The 15161-nt window shown below is 49.9% G+C and overlaps 2 protein-coding genes across 2 annotated transcripts; both read right to left on the reverse strand.

The window, feature by feature from the left end:
• Nucleotides 1–2057: 2057 nt before the first annotated feature.
• LOC121271165 (F-box/LRR-repeat protein 12-like) lies at nt 2058–7355 on the reverse strand. The gene is made up of 3 exons (XM_041176926.1): nt 7160–7355; nt 4129–4201; nt 2058–3598 (listed from the first exon to the last, which is right to left on the reverse strand). Exons 1-3 carry the CDS (start codon nt 7264–7266, stop codon nt 2786–2788), a joined length of 993 nt encoding a protein of 330 aa, XP_041032860.1. The 5' UTR covers nt 7267–7355; the 3' UTR covers nt 2058–2785.
• LOC121271159 (loricrin-like) lies at nt 7300–8580 on the reverse strand. Its single transcript, XM_041176919.1, has one exon. The coding sequence runs from the start codon at nt 8578–8580 to the stop codon at nt 7300–7302; it is 1281 nt and encodes a 426-aa protein (XP_041032853.1).
• Between the last annotated feature and the right edge of the window lie 6581 nt (nt 8581–15161).

Here is a 15161-nt window from a genome sequence, read left to right on the forward strand (position 1 = left end):
GCTGGATTTTTACAACAGTCAGCAACGGTTTCAGGGTCATCATCAGACTTTTAATTCCAGATTTTTATTGAATTCAAATTCCACCATTTACTCTGGTGGGATTTGAACCCAGTTCCCCAGAGCATTGCCCGAGGTCCCTGGATTACCAATCCAGTGGCAATACCACTATGGGAGATGCCCCCGGTTCTAGATTCCTTGTCGAATGGAGAAACACAGTCAGCATCTAGCTGGTTAAGTCCCCATCAGATTCTTATGTTTCAAGAAGATCATCTCTCATTCTTCTAAACTCCAATGGATATAGGTCCAGCCTTTCCTTATAAGACAATCCCTTCAGTCCAGTGAACCTTCTCTGAACTGCCTCTAGTGCAAATAAAACTCCCCTCCACCCTTCAATAAAGAAACCCAAATTGTACACAATACTCCAGGTGCAGCCTCATCAATGTCCTGTATCAAGGCTTCCCATCTTTTATACTCCAGCCTCTTTGCAAACATGGGTGGATTTTAAGGAGCATCTTAAAGGATGAGAGTGAGGGGGTGTTGGTGACGTAGAGGCTTACTGAAGGAATTCCAGATCTTAGAGCTTTGGCAGCTGAAAGCACAGGTACTAATAGTGGGGTGATTAAAATTGGGATTGCACAAGAGGCCGGATTGGAGGAGTGAGGGCTGCAGGATATAAGAGCTAGGAGCAGGAGTAGATCACTCAGACCCTTGAGCCTGCTCTACCATTCAATGAGATCATGGCTGATCTGATTGTAACCTCAACCCCACATTCCTGCACATCTCGATAACTTTTCAGCCCCTTGTTAATCAAGAATCTATCTAGCTCTGCCTTAAAAATATTCAAAGTCTCTGCTTCCACCACCTTTTGAGGAAGAGAGTTCCAAAGACTCTCAAACCTCAGAGAAAAGAAAATGACAATTTTAAATGAGTGACCCCTTATTATTAGTGACTCCTAGTTCTAGATTCTCCAACAACCGCCCTGTCAAGACCCCTCAGGATCTTAAAGTTTTCAATCAAGTCACTTTTACTCTTCTAAACTCCAGTGGATACAAGCCAAACATATCTAGCTTTTCCTTAGAAGACAAGGCACCTGTTCCTGGTATCAGTCTAGTAAACCTTCTCTGAGCTGCTTCCAACGCATTTAGATCTTTTACAGAGATACGGAGGAGATAAGGCAATGGAGGGATTTGAAAACAAGGGTGACATTTTTAAAACTGATGTGTTACCAGAAAGGGTGCCAATGTCAGTCAACAAGCACAGGGATGATGGTGCAGCAGAGTTTTGGCTTCAGGTTTAGAGGGTGCAAAGTGGGAGGCTTGCTAAGAGAATGTGGGAACAATTTAAGGTAACGAGGGCATGGAGGTGGGTTCCAGCAGCAGCTGAACTGAGAGAAGGGTGGATTCAGGCGATGTTACAGAGATTTAAGTAGGTGGCCTTGGTGGTGGAGTTAACGATGTGGTCAGAAGCTCATCTCCGTGACAAATAGCACATTAAGGTTGTGAGGAGTCTGGTTCATCCTCAGGCTGTTGCCAGCTTGAGAGATGCAGCTGGTGGCAGGAACCAAAGTCAATTTTTAAAATATTTAATCAGAGGAAATTTCTGCTCATCCATTACTGGGTGTTGGATAAGCAATCTGACAAATCAGATAGAGAGGAGGTGGTGAGGTAGAGCTTCTGTGTTGTCAGCATGTGGAACCTACTGTGTTTTTGACGATGTTACCAAGTGGCAGCGTGTAGGGGAGAAATAGGAGGAAGACAACAATAGAAGCTAGGGGGCCACCAGAGATAACAGTGCAGGAGCTGGAAGAGAAGCCATTGCAGGTGATTCCCTGGCTATGTCAGGATAGATAAGAATGGAACCAGCATGGAGATGGTCAATAATCAAACTCAAGGGACAGTTATTGGTGAAGATGGGATTATGTTCTTGGTCATGTGATGATTATTGGCCAATGAGATTTGCTCAAAGCATCAAAATTCAAAGTTACATGGTCACAATTGGCCAATGAGGTTGTTCATAAGGGACATCAATTTCTTTACATTAAATACAGGAAATAGAGATGAATTATTACAAATGATAAAGTTTATTTTCAATAGCAATGAAACAAAGCTGCCAAATAAAATTACTTAGCTTAATGGTATAACAATTACTGAAGAGTTTAAATGTTGTTCATAGGCTGTCAGGACCTAGTAATGTAAACCATTGGTTAGCCACACTTCTGTAGTCACTCTTGTGGTCTAAGATCTGTATGTCATACCGTTTACCAGTCTTACAATGTGCGGCATTGTGGATATATTTCTAAACGGTTTTCCTCATACAGATTGCTGCAACCCCAAATACCATATTCTTCCATCTGAAAAGGAGCAAGATGCAAGATACAAAGATACAAAGCATCAACGATCCCACGATCCAATCTTTTAAGGAACCAAAGTAAATCACTTCCTTCCTATCTCACCTCTGCCCAGCATTCCGTGTACATGCCTTGTGTGAATACACTCCTCAACCTCATCAGTCCATGGTAGTAATTTGTGCGCTCACCGCCCCATAACCCCTCCCGCTAAGGTTGGGAGTGTACACATTGATTTTGGGCTGTTCATTTACTCAGTGGGTGAACGGATGTGTTCCCACTTATTAAAACACAATGTTCTCAGGGCCTGATGATCCACATGGAATCAATTCAAACCAAGGGGAAAAAAAGAACAGCCCCAGCTTTACAATCGGCAACCCCCGGCCCTCCCCAGCCACAAGCCAAACCAGTGCCGTGATAATAGGCACCAGCAATCCACTGTTAAAATTTAGGCATAGAATCCATGTCAGGGAAATCGTTGGTGACGGTGCAGTTCGGTAAACTCTGCCGTATTCTCTGCAGGTCTTCTTCGGAGTATGGATTTCCATTCAGGTTCAGTTTGGTCAACGATGGAAGGCCGGTGCAGACAGCCAGGAGCTTTTCAACAGTAATCTGGTCACAATACTCGAAGCACAGTGACTGGAGGGAGCGCAAACCTCCGAGACAGGTCAGGCCTGCGTCAGTCATGGAGCAGAAGTTTGTGAGGTCTAAAGTGCGGAGCTGTGTCAGGTGCCGGGCAATGTGGCGCAGTGAGTCGTCTGAGATATTGCAGCCGTGCAGCTTGAGGTGGACAACCTCCGAGAGAGACTCGGCCGATTTTTCAATCCCAGAGTCGGTCACCCTGTACGTGCCAGAGAGGATCAGCACCTTCAAGGCCGTGCGTGACGCAAGGTTCTGGAGGTGCTGGTCTGAGAAGTTCGGCACATTGTCCACCTCCAGGTTCTTGATCCGAGGTGGGACGCGGGTCCCGTTGGACATCGCTGCCACTCTGAACCAATGCAAGGGGATCTCACAGTGCGTCAGCTCCAGACTGAGCAGCGACGGAGGCAGACACTCGTAACTAATGCCTCGCAGATTCATCTCAATGAGCCGGAGCTCACTCAGGTTTGGACAGCGTTTCCCAATCTCCAACAGCAAGGCTTCAGTCAGCGATTCATGTTTCTTGATGGAATGAAGGACACCTTTAACCCTTAGGGTCCTCAGAGTGCCACCAAGGTAATGCCTGACCAGGTGCCAGAGTATCCGTGAGTTTACCTGAAACAGCAGCATCAAACCATTAGTGATTCACACAGGAAACATTCTGAGAAGACATGGACTTACTTTGAGAAAAGGTTTCAGGGTAAGAATTCTGAGCTGAGAAACACAACATATTCCCAGTGTCGACATGTAGCGTCATCAGTGTGGATCATAAGGGCTGCCTTGTGATAGGGAAAAGACAGGAGCTCTGGTGAAGGATTCCAGAACAAGGGGTTAGAACATTAAAACCAGAGGTTAGAACATTAAAACCAGGGGTTAGAACATTAAAACCAGGGGTAAGCTGATCAAGGCAATGGGAGGATAAGCATCCTCACAGAATAAGGCAGTGGAAATCTGAACCCTAGAAAAGCATTATCTTTTAATTATTGATGATGTTTGCAAGTAAGGAATTAATATCTTAACTGTGAAGTTTGGAATCTTTAGAAACATCAGGTTTTAAACTGCACCCAAAATCCCCTTGGTTAAAAACCTGCGACAATCCAAAATCTTTTAACAGAAGAATTCACTTGTGTGCAATTGTTCTATACCTTGTATGGAGTTAAATTAACATCTTTCCAGAGTCCTTTGTCATAAGCTAATCTTCTCCATCTTTTACAAACTCTGTGGAAGCAGAAAATATCAATATGTCAGTTTAACAACTGATTTATTTTATATAATTAAAGCAAAATACTGCAGGTGCTGGAAATCTGAAATAAAAACAGAAAATGCTGGAAAAACTCAGCAGGTCTGGCAGCATCTGTGGAGAGAGAAACAGAGTTAACTTTTGAGTCCAATATGACTCTTCTATTGAACTCTGGTTCTGAAGAAGTCATATTTGACTCAAAAGGTTAACTCTGTTTCTCACTCCAGAGATGCTGCCAGATCTGCTCGGTTTTTCCACTGATTTCCTTGGCAGCCTGACTGCTGCATGGAACAACTCAAACCTCAGCTTGCCTCAGTTAATGGCACACTTGCCTCAGGGTCATAGCCTTCAGAGTACAAGCCTTACCCCTCCCCACCACCCTCCCAGATACAGGCTTTGCCCCTCCACCCCATCTCCCCGTCTTCAAGCCTCCCCGCCACTCCAGCCCCCCACACAGAGTACGCCTCCTCCCGCACCCAAAGTTTCAGCAGAAACCAAACTGGCACTCCACAAGGAACAGGAGGCAGCCACTCAGCCCATTGAGCCTCCTTCACCATTTAGTCAGTATGTCAGTTCCATATCCCTTGATTTACTTACCCCCATCACTCACCCCTATTAATCTCAGTCTATTTCCATTTGACTCCCAGCATCCACAGCCTCAACATTTCAAAATGCTCACTCTTTGAGAATGAAAAGACTTCCTGAGTCTCCTCCCAATTAGTCTGGCTCAAATTTTTATTCTCCATTTCCCCTCTCCGGAAGAACTAGTTTCTCTCTCTTTCCCTCTACTAACATTTTAATCAATCACCCCTCCTTTTGTGAAGGGAATGGAAGTCAAGTTGATATAGGTTGTGCTTATAATTTTAACTTTTTAAGCCCCAGTATTATTCTGGTTAATCTGTGATGAATTGCCTCGAAGATCCAGACTGTAACCAGAACTGAGCTTACTGCTCCAGAGGGCATACCAAAGCGTCATACAAATGCAGCATAACTTCCTCCCCTGTGCTCCCAGTGCAGTACTAAGGGAGTGCTGCATTGTCAAGGATGCATAGGGTAGAGCTCTATGTGATACGTCAAGCAGAGGATTCTACTGGAATCCTGGGCAACATTCTGTCATCCGAAACCAGTTCAGTTCATTCACAATTCTCACTAATCTTTGCAAATAATTCATTGTGAACTATTCTGAGACACTTTCATGTGAACAATGCTTTAAAAATGTAAGTACCAGCTGGTTTATCTTTTAGCTGGGTTGGGGGCAGGGGGAGAGAAAGGAGAGTTGTGGCAGAAGTTGGAATCCTGGCCATTGCTCCCTTCCCTCAGCACAAACAATGGGGAACCATGTAGATAAACATTTCCACAGATTTATGTTCAGTAATGAATTCCGTAATGTACAGAGGAATGATTTCAAATGCTGCTCAGCATAGCCTGCTCGCCAGAAAATGCCGAGATCCCCCACTCCTAAAGGTGCAGATGTCGGGAGGGGGATGGGAACTGGTGGGGGGGAAGGGGAGGTGGAGGACTGGGAAGGGGAGGCGAAGAGGGATTGGGGGCTGGTTGGGGGGAAGGGGGGGTGGGGAGGAGGAGGGAGGGGGTGGGATGAGGGGGAGAGGATGGGCTGTGGGGGTGGAGGGGGTGTGGGCGTGGAGGGGAAGGGGGTTGGAGGGGAAGGGGGGTGTGTGGTGTGGGGGGTGTGGAGGGGAGGGGCATGTGGGGGTGGAGGGGAGGGGGATCTGCAGGGTTGAGGGGTGTGGGGGGTGGAGGGGAGAGGGATCTGAGGGGTTGAGGCGTGTGGGGGTGGAGGGGAGGGGGATCTGAATGGTTGAGGCATGTGGAGGGGAGGGGGCATGTAGGGGTGGAGGGGAGGGGGATCTGAGGGGTTGAGGCGTGTGGGGGTGGAGGGGAGGGGGATCTGAGTGGTTGAGGCATGTGGAGGGGAGGGGGCGTGTGGGGGGTGGAGGGTGGAGGGGAGGGGGTCTGAGGGGTTGAGGCATTTGGGGGTGGAGTGGAGGGGGGTCTGAGGGGTGGAGGGGAGGGGGGGTCTGGGCGGGGGGCATGTGGAGGGTCTGAGGTGTGGAGGCGTGTGGGGGTAGAGGGGAGGGGGTGGGGGTGGGGAGGAGAGGGGCGTGTGGTGGAGAGGAGGGGGCTGTGGAGGGTGGAGGTGAGGTGGGTGTGGGGGGTGGAGGGGAAGGGGGCGTGTGGGGGGTGCAGGGGAGGGGGATCTGAGTGGTTGAGGCATGTGGAGGGGAGGGGGCGTGTGGGGGTGGAGGGTCTGAGGGATTGAGGCATGTGGAGGGGAGGGGGCGTGTGGGGGTGGAGGGTCTGAGGGGTTGAGGCGTGTGGGGGGTGGAGGGGGTGGGTGGGGTTGGAGTGGAGGGGGGTCCGAGGGGTGGAGTGGAGGGGGGTCCGAGGGGTGGAGTGGAGGGGGGTCCGAGGGGTGGAGTGGAGGGGGGTCCGAGGGGTGGAGTGGAGGGGGGTCCGAGGGGTGGAGGGGAGGGTGGTCTGGGAGGGGGACATGTGGAGGGTCTGAGGGGTGGAGGCGTGTGGGGGGTGGAGGGGAGGGGGGTGGGGGTGGGGAGGAGAGGGGCGTGTGGTGGAGAGGAGGGGCCTGTGGGGGGTGGAGGGGCGTGTGGGGGGTGGAGGGGTGTGTGGGGGCTGTGGAGGGTGGAGGTGAGGTGGGTGTGGGGGGTGGAGGGGAGGGGGGCGTGTAGGGCATGGAGGGGAGGATGTCTGGGGGGTGGAGGGGAGGGGGTGTGTGGGAGTGGAGGGGGGTCTGGGAGGGGGGCATGTGGAGGGTCTGAGGGGAGGGGGTGTGTGGGGGGTGGAGGGGAGGGGGTGGGGAGGGGGAAATCTGAAACGTTCCCCCAGCCCTTGGCTCTATCTCTTCACCCCCCTCCCCTGCTCCTCCGGGACTCGGTCTCTCCATCCCGGGCCGGTACCTGCTGATCCGGAGCAGATCCCGGGTTGACAGGTAGGACAGGATTTCCACCAACACATTCTCCGGCAGCGAGTTCAATGTCGCCTTTTCCCCCAACATTGTGGCCATTTTCACAGCAACTAAACCGACAACATCCGCCTGTCAGAGACTCAGTCCCGGCTCCGGGCCCCGTAACCAGCGGCCCGGCCTCCCGCCACACCGCCCCCTCCCGGCCCCGAGCCCGGCCTCCCGGCACACCGCCCCCTCCCGGCCCCGAGCCCGGCCTCCCGCCACACCGCCCCCTCCCGGCCCCGAGCCCGGCCTCCCGCCACACCGCCCCCTCCCGGCCCCGAGCCCGGCCTCCCGCCACACCGCCCCCTCCCGGCACCGAGCCCGGCCTCCCGCCATACCGCCCCCTCCCGGCCTCCCACCGCACCGCCCCCTCCCAGCCTCCCGCCACACCGGCCCCGAGGCCGGCCTCCCGCCACACCGCCCCCTCCCGGCCCCGAGCCCGGCCTCCCGCCACACCGGCCCCGAGCCCGGCCTCCCGGCACACCGCCTCCGAGCCCGCCCCCCTCCCGGCCTCTCGGCACTCCGCCCCCTCCCGGCCCTGGCCTCCCCTCCCGGCACACCGCCCCCTCCCGCCCCCGAGCCCGGCCTCCCGGCACACCGCCCCCTCCCGGCCCTGGCCTCCCGGCACACCACCCCCGAGCCCGGCCTCCCGGCACACCGCCCCCTCCCGCCCCCCCTCCCGGCCCTGGCCTCCCGGCACACCACCCCCGAGCCCGGCCTCCCGGCACACCGCCCCCTCCCGGCCCGGAGCACGGCCTCCCGGCACACCGCCCCCTCCCGGCCCTGGCCTCCCGGCACACCGCCCCCGAGCCCGGCCTCTCGGCACACCGCCCCCTCCCGGCCCGGAGCACGGCCTCCCGGCACACCGCCCCCTCCCGGCCCTGGCCTCCCGGCACACCGCCCCCGAGCCCGGCCTCTCGGCACACCGCCGCCTCCCGAGCCCGGCCTCCCAGCACACCGCCCCCTCCCGATACCGGAGCCCGGCCTCCCGGCACACCGCCCCCTCCCGATACCGGAGCCCGGCCTCCCGGCACACTGCCCCCTCCCGGCCCCGAGCCGGGCCTCCCGGCACACTGCCCCCTCCCGGCCGGGAGCCCGGCCTCCCGGCACACCGCCCCCTCCCGATACCGGAGCCCGGCCTCCCGGCACACTGCCCCCGAGCCCGGCCTCCCGGCACACCGCCCCCTCCCGATACCGGAGCCCGGCCTCCCGGCACACTGCCCCCTCCCGGCCCCGAGCCCGGCCTCCCGGCACACCGCCCCCTCCCGATACCGGAGCCCGGCCTCCCGGCACACTGCCCCCTCCCGGCCGGGAGCCCGGCCTCCAGCCACTCTCCAATGTTCTGGAATCTCCCCCGATCAGGTCTCCCATTTGGATTTTCTGAGACCATGAATTTTTCTTAAGAAATTCGAATTGCCCGTAAGTGACTGAAAAGATCACACAGGAGATTTCAAGTTTTTTAAGAAAAAGAAGCTAAAAACAAACATTGACTAAACACTAATTCTATTATCAACACATATTCTAAACTCAGTCCCTCCTCAACGTACTTCAGCAGGTCTTCGACGCCTGGCCCCTCCCTCGTCGCTCGGCCCCGCCCCCTCCTCGTCGCCCGGCCCCGCCCCCTCCTCGTCGCCCGGCCCCGCCCCTGTCCCCGGCCCCGCCCCCGTCGCTGGGCGACGTCTTCATCTTGCCGCCATTCTGGCCGAACATACGTGCAGGAGGCAAAATACCTGCCTTGGTATTCTCTCTGTTACAGTGTGGGAGATGATGGCGCAGTGGTAATATCCCTGGATTAGTACTATCACTGGGTTAGTAATATCACTGGATTAGCAATATCACTGGATTAGTACTATCACTGGATTAGTGCTATCCCTGGATTAGTGCTATCCCTGGATTAGTAATATCACTGGATTAGTACTATCCCTGGATTAATAACATCACTGGATTAGTAATATCACTGGATTAGTACTATCCCTGGATTAGTGCTATCCCTGGATTAGTACTATCCCTGGATTAATAACATCACTGGATTAGTAATATCACTGGATTAGTACTATCACTGGATTAGTGCTATCCCTGGATTAGTAATATCACTGGATTAGTACTATCACTGGGTTAGTAATATCACTGGATTAGCAATATCAATGGATTAGTACTATCCCTGGATTAGTGCTATCCCTGGATTAGTAATATCACTGGATTAGTACTATCCCTGGATTAATAACATCACTGGATTAGTAATATCACTGGATTAGTACTATCACTGGATTAGTGCTATCCCTGGATTAGTAATATCACTGGATTAGTAATATCACTGGATTAGTACTATCCCTGGATTAGTAATATCACTGCATTAGTACTATCACTGGATTAGTGCTATCCCTGGATTAGTAATATCACTGGGTTAGTAATATCACTGGATTAGTGCTATCCCTGGATTAGTAATATCACTGGATTAGTGCTATCCCTGGATTAGTAAACCAGATGCCCAGGCTAATGATCTGGGGTAAAATCAAAAATACTGCGGATGCTGAAAATCCAAAACAAAAACAAAAATAGCTGGAAAAACTCAGCAGGTCTGACAGCATCTGCGGAGAGGAACACAGTTAACGTTTCGAGTCCAAATGGCTCTTCAACAGAACTAAGGAAAAGTAGAAGAGAGGTGAAATATAAACTGGTTTAAGGCGTGGGGGGTGGGACAGGTATACCTGGATAGAGGACCAAAAGATGTCACAGACAAAAGGACAAAGAGGTGTTGAAGGTGGTGATATTATCTAAGGAATGTGCTAATAGGTGACATTAAGGGTAGAAAGCAGGACGAGCAAGGTACAGATAGCCCTAGTGGGTGTGGGGTGAAGGGAAGGGATCGAAATAGGCTAAAAGGTAGAGATAAAACAGTGGATGGAAATACATTTAAAAATAATGGAAATAGGTGGGAAAAGAAAAATTTATATAAATTATTGGAAAGGGGGTGGGGGGGGTTGGAAAGGGGGTGGGGATGGAGGAGAGAGTTCATGATCTAAAATTGTTGAACTCAATATTCAGTCCAGAAGGCTGTAAAGTGCCTAGTCGAAAGATGAGGTGCTGTTATCTTTCAGCTAGGTACTTTACAGCCTTCTGCACTGAATAAACTCTCTCCTCCATCCCCACCCCATTTCTGACCCCCCCTTTTCCAATAATTTATATATATTTTTCTTTTCCCACCTATTTCCATTATTTTTAAATTTATTTTCCATCCATTGTTTTATCTCTACCTTTTGGCCTTTTTTGATTCCCACCCCCACGAGGGCAATCTGTACCTTGCTCGTCCTGCTTTCTACCCTTAATGTCCCCTTTAGCACATTCCTTAGATAATATCACCACCATCAACACTTCTTTGTCCTTTTGGTTATCTCCACCTATCACTGGCCCTCTATCCAGCTCTACCAGTCCCAACCCCCTCTTAAACCAGTTTATATTGCACCGCTTTTCTATTTTTAATTAGTCCTGTTGAAGAGTCATGAGGACTCGAAACGTTAACTGTGTTCCTCTCCGCAGATGCTGTCAGACCTGCTGAGTTTTTCCAGCTTTTTTTATTTTTGTTTTGAAATATAAGCTGGTTTAAGAAGAGGTGGGACAGGTGGAGCTGGATAGAGGGTCGGTGATAGGTGGAGATAACCAAAAGATGTCACAGACAAAAGGACAAAGAGGTGTTGAAGGTGATGATATTATCTAAGGAATGTGATAATAGGTGACATTAAGGTAAGAAAGCAGGACGAGCAAGGTACAGATAGCCCTAGTGGGGATGGGGTGGGGTGGGGTGAAGGGATTGAAATAGGCTAAAAGGTGGAGGTAAAACAATGGATGGAAATACATTTAAAAATAATGGAAATAGGTGGGAAAAGAAAAATATATATAAATTATTGGAAAGGGGGTGGGGATGGAGAGAGTTCATGATCTAAAGTTGTTGAACTCAATATTGAGTCCGGAAGGCTGTAAAGTACCTAGTCGGAAGATGAGGTGCTGTTCCTCCAGTTTGTGTTGAGCTTCACGCAAACTGGAGGAACAGCATCTCATCTTCCGACTAGGTACTTTACAGCCTTCCGGACTGGATAAACTCTCTCCTCCATCCCCACTCCCTTTCCCAATAATTTATATATATTTTTCTTTTCCCACCTATTTCCATTATTTTAAAATTTATTTCCATCCATTGTTTTATCTCTATCTTTTAGCCTATTTCGATTCCCTCCCCCACCCCACCCCACCCCCACTAGGGCTATCTGTACCTTGCTCGTCCTGCTTTCTACTCTTAATGTCCCCTTTAGCACACTCCTTAGATAATATCACCACCGTCAACACCTCTTTGTTCTTTTGTCTATGACATTTTTTGGCTATCTCCACCTATCATTGGCCCTCTATCCAGCTCTACCTGTCCCACCTTCCCCCACCCCCCGCAACCAGCTTATATTTCACCGCTTTTCTATTTTTCCTTAGTTCTGACAAAGAGTCATTTGGACTCGAAACGTTAACTGTGTTCCTCTGCAGATGCTGTCAGACCTGCTGAGTTTTTCCAGATATTTTTTGTTTTTGTTCTAATGCTCCGCGGACATGGGCTCAAATCCCACCCTCATCTTTCTCATAATGAAATCAATAACCAACTGGAAAAGGAATGAGAATATGTAGCCTTGCCCTAGTCCTTTGATGTTGAAGGAAACTGTGGTGTCCGTGCTGATCCTGACGCAACAGTTGGAGTCATGCTACAAGGCCCTGAAGATGTTAATATGCTGCTCTGGGCTGCTCTACTGTCTTACAATGTGCAGAGTGACTACTGATGGACACTATCAAAAGCCTTTTTGAAATCAAAGAAGTTGATAACACGTGGCCTCTGATACTCTAGGCTCTGGTATATGATCTGCTCACAGCATAACCTACCACCTTGAAACCTGCCGTCTAGAGTACCGTCTACTTCTGCTTTCAACCTGATGAGGAGCACCATGCTGAAGACATTGCCATGTACTGACAACAGAGTTATGCCACTCCAGTTGTTGCAGTCATTGAAGTTTTCCTTCTTGGACAGCTTGATGATTTTTCCTTGCCCCCAATTATCCAGAATGCCCTCTGCAGTCCAGAGCTTGCTGAACAGCTCCACGAGCTCTGTTATGACCGTCTTCTTACCATGTTTCAATGATCTGGTATCTCGACAATCCCAGATGCCTTGTTTTTCAGGCTCTTTGGACCTCTGATCTGCTCATTTCTCCAAGGTTGATGTTCAGCTATTGAGCTGCATTGCTGTTGTCGAACTCAGACATGGAGCTGGAATTGAGCTGGTTAAGAAAATGCTCCACCCGCCTCAGCTCCTGTTCCTCATCCATCAATAATGTCTTGCAGTCTGGAACTACAGAAAAGGTCCCCCACTTAACATTTAAAATAACCAAAAATATCCCTCCGCTCTTATGCTTCACTCTGTCTCCTAAGTGGACACTTCATTGTCCAGGAACCAGTGTAAGGCTATTCTCAGCTCCTTTTCCAACTTGATAATCTCTACTCCCAGAATGGATTTTCACCACGAGGGACAAATTGGAGATCCCTCCCTCTAGCCAAATATTCTAGCTTTGTTTAAAAACTCACTTGGCCTCCTCGATTTGCGCGCAAGCTCCCACACGCATCCTGCATGGTGCACAATAGAGACTTGCTGCCTTTATCGCACTGTCTTGGATTCTTGCAGACTCACCCTGCCTGCACAGGTTCAGTGATATTCTTAGGGAAACCTGCAACCCAATCCTGCAATGCTGTCTTCCTATGAACTCTTCCACTCTTAAATCCCAGCTTCATGGCAATGTGAAGCACATGGGCTTTGTATTCGGTATCATGCCCAGTAATTATGAACTTTCAGACTATATGTTTAAAAAATGGATACAAACCAGCTGATGAAATGGTTCCTCTGAAGTAGAGTCATACGGACTCGAAACGTTAGCTCTGTTTCTCTCTCCACAGATGCTGTCAGACCAGCTACGTTTTTCCAGCACTTTCTGTTTTTATCTCATTGTATCATGATGGTTTTCCCCATCCAAACTAGGCTGGGTGGACCTCAGAGATGTTAACTCACAACACAGGATGTGGAATCAACATGAACACCGGACCTTATTTGGAAAATATATTGAATTTGTGAAAAACTACATGAAGGCAGCCGTGTTTTCTTTGTCTGTTCGAAAGATTGGCTAGGAGCTGTGTGCAGTCAGTTCTACCAAAGCATCAGTTCAGCCAATCTGTGAACCAAGCTCAGAAACAAGCTGCTAGGCACCAGGCAGCTAGCGATTTCCAGCATTTTCTGTTTTTAGCCAGAGTACATACAGTGTTCCAGTTTAAAGTTCGTCTGAGAACCAACCTCCTGAGTATTTGTCTTCAAGAAACCTCACAATCTGCTGTGAACCCTTCACTTGACAAAACTCTCACTTCAACTTTAAATCATGAAATCAATTAAAAAGACCACAAGCCGTTACGTGGGAGAGCGGAAATCGTAAATCAGAGACTGAGATAACTGTAACCTGTAAAACTGCATGACCTTTATCTGTATCCAACGAGTGTGTGTTTGGGTGCATGAGTGAGACTGAGTGCATGTGAGATGTTCTGTTAAATTTGGGGCAAGTGTGTGAGAATAAATAACCATTATTTTTAAACTCACAAAAGCTTGCGGAATATTATAATTGGAATACACACTCCAGGCTTAAGAAAACACACACCTCTTTCTGTGTGATATTGATCACAGGCAATAACAGATAAATTCTGCCTGTAACACCAGGTAGAAACATTAATTAGCTATCCTCTAGACCCCCATTCTATCTTGGAATTAAACAGACAATTTAAAGTATAACCATTTATGAAACCTGATATTGCTAACACCTCCCTGGGAGTTGGAGACTAATAGTCTATCCACTGACAGCACAGCTGCTCGTATCATTCTTTACAGGTGTGAATATCTTGCACCTTCTTTCGAGGAAGAAAACCTGGGGCTCCCTTTAACCTGTAACAACCAAGTCACCCATGCTGGTCAGGCAGCATCTGTATGGAGAAAGAGTTAACGTTTCAGGTTGATGCCCTTTCATGAGAACAGAAGTCTTCCCCCACCACTTAACGGATTGCTTCTCCCATCTCCAGTATTCTCCCTCCCTCCACTTCCCTCCGGCCTCTTACTCTCTTTAGGTCTTTCAATTGAGAACTGCTGGCGTGACATCGGCCGTCTCAATTTCTCTGCTCCTGTCATTCACTCTAACCGTCTCCCTCTGAACTTGCCGCTCTCCATTCTCTCAAGTCTAACTCTGACATGTCATCAAACTTGCTGACGAGGATGGTGTTGTTGTCTGATGTATGGGCTCTACCTCACAGAAGCCAAATGCCAACTCTCTGACATTTCCTCCTACCTCCCCCTGGACCATGACCCCATGACCGAACATCAAACTATTGGATCCAGGACTGTTACTGACCTCATCTCCACTGGAGATCTTCCCTCCCCAGCTTCTAACCTCATAGTCCCCCAAACACGTACAGCCTGCCTCTACCTTCTTCCTACAATTCACAAACAGGGCTGCCCTGGTCAGTCCACTGTTTCAGTCTGTTCCTGCTACTTGGAACTTACTTCTTCCTATCTCGACTCTTCCCAACCGTAAAAAATAAATTAGCCTGAGGAAAGGTCATCGACCTGAAACATGAACTCTTGTTTCTCCCCACAGCGGTGCCTGACCTGCTGAGCATCCCCACAATTACTTCTCCTTTCAGATTTTCCAGCATCCACTATATCGGCTTTTGCACCCAAGCTTATTGTTGGGCCGAGTTCAGGACCTCCTTTCCTTCCTCCATTTTATCCTAACTTAAAACGGGCAGTTTAAAAACATAACAATCTTATAAAACTTTGCATTTGTAACACCTCCTTCAACTGTCCAACCTCAATTCTGATTTTCATCCTGAACCAACATCAG

The sequence above is a fragment of the Carcharodon carcharias genome, chromosome 30 (genome assembly GCF_017639515.1).
Source record: "Carcharodon carcharias isolate sCarCar2 chromosome 30, sCarCar2.pri, whole genome shotgun sequence".
In the NCBI taxonomy this organism is placed as follows: Eukaryota; Metazoa; Chordata; class Chondrichthyes; order Lamniformes; family Lamnidae; genus Carcharodon; species Carcharodon carcharias.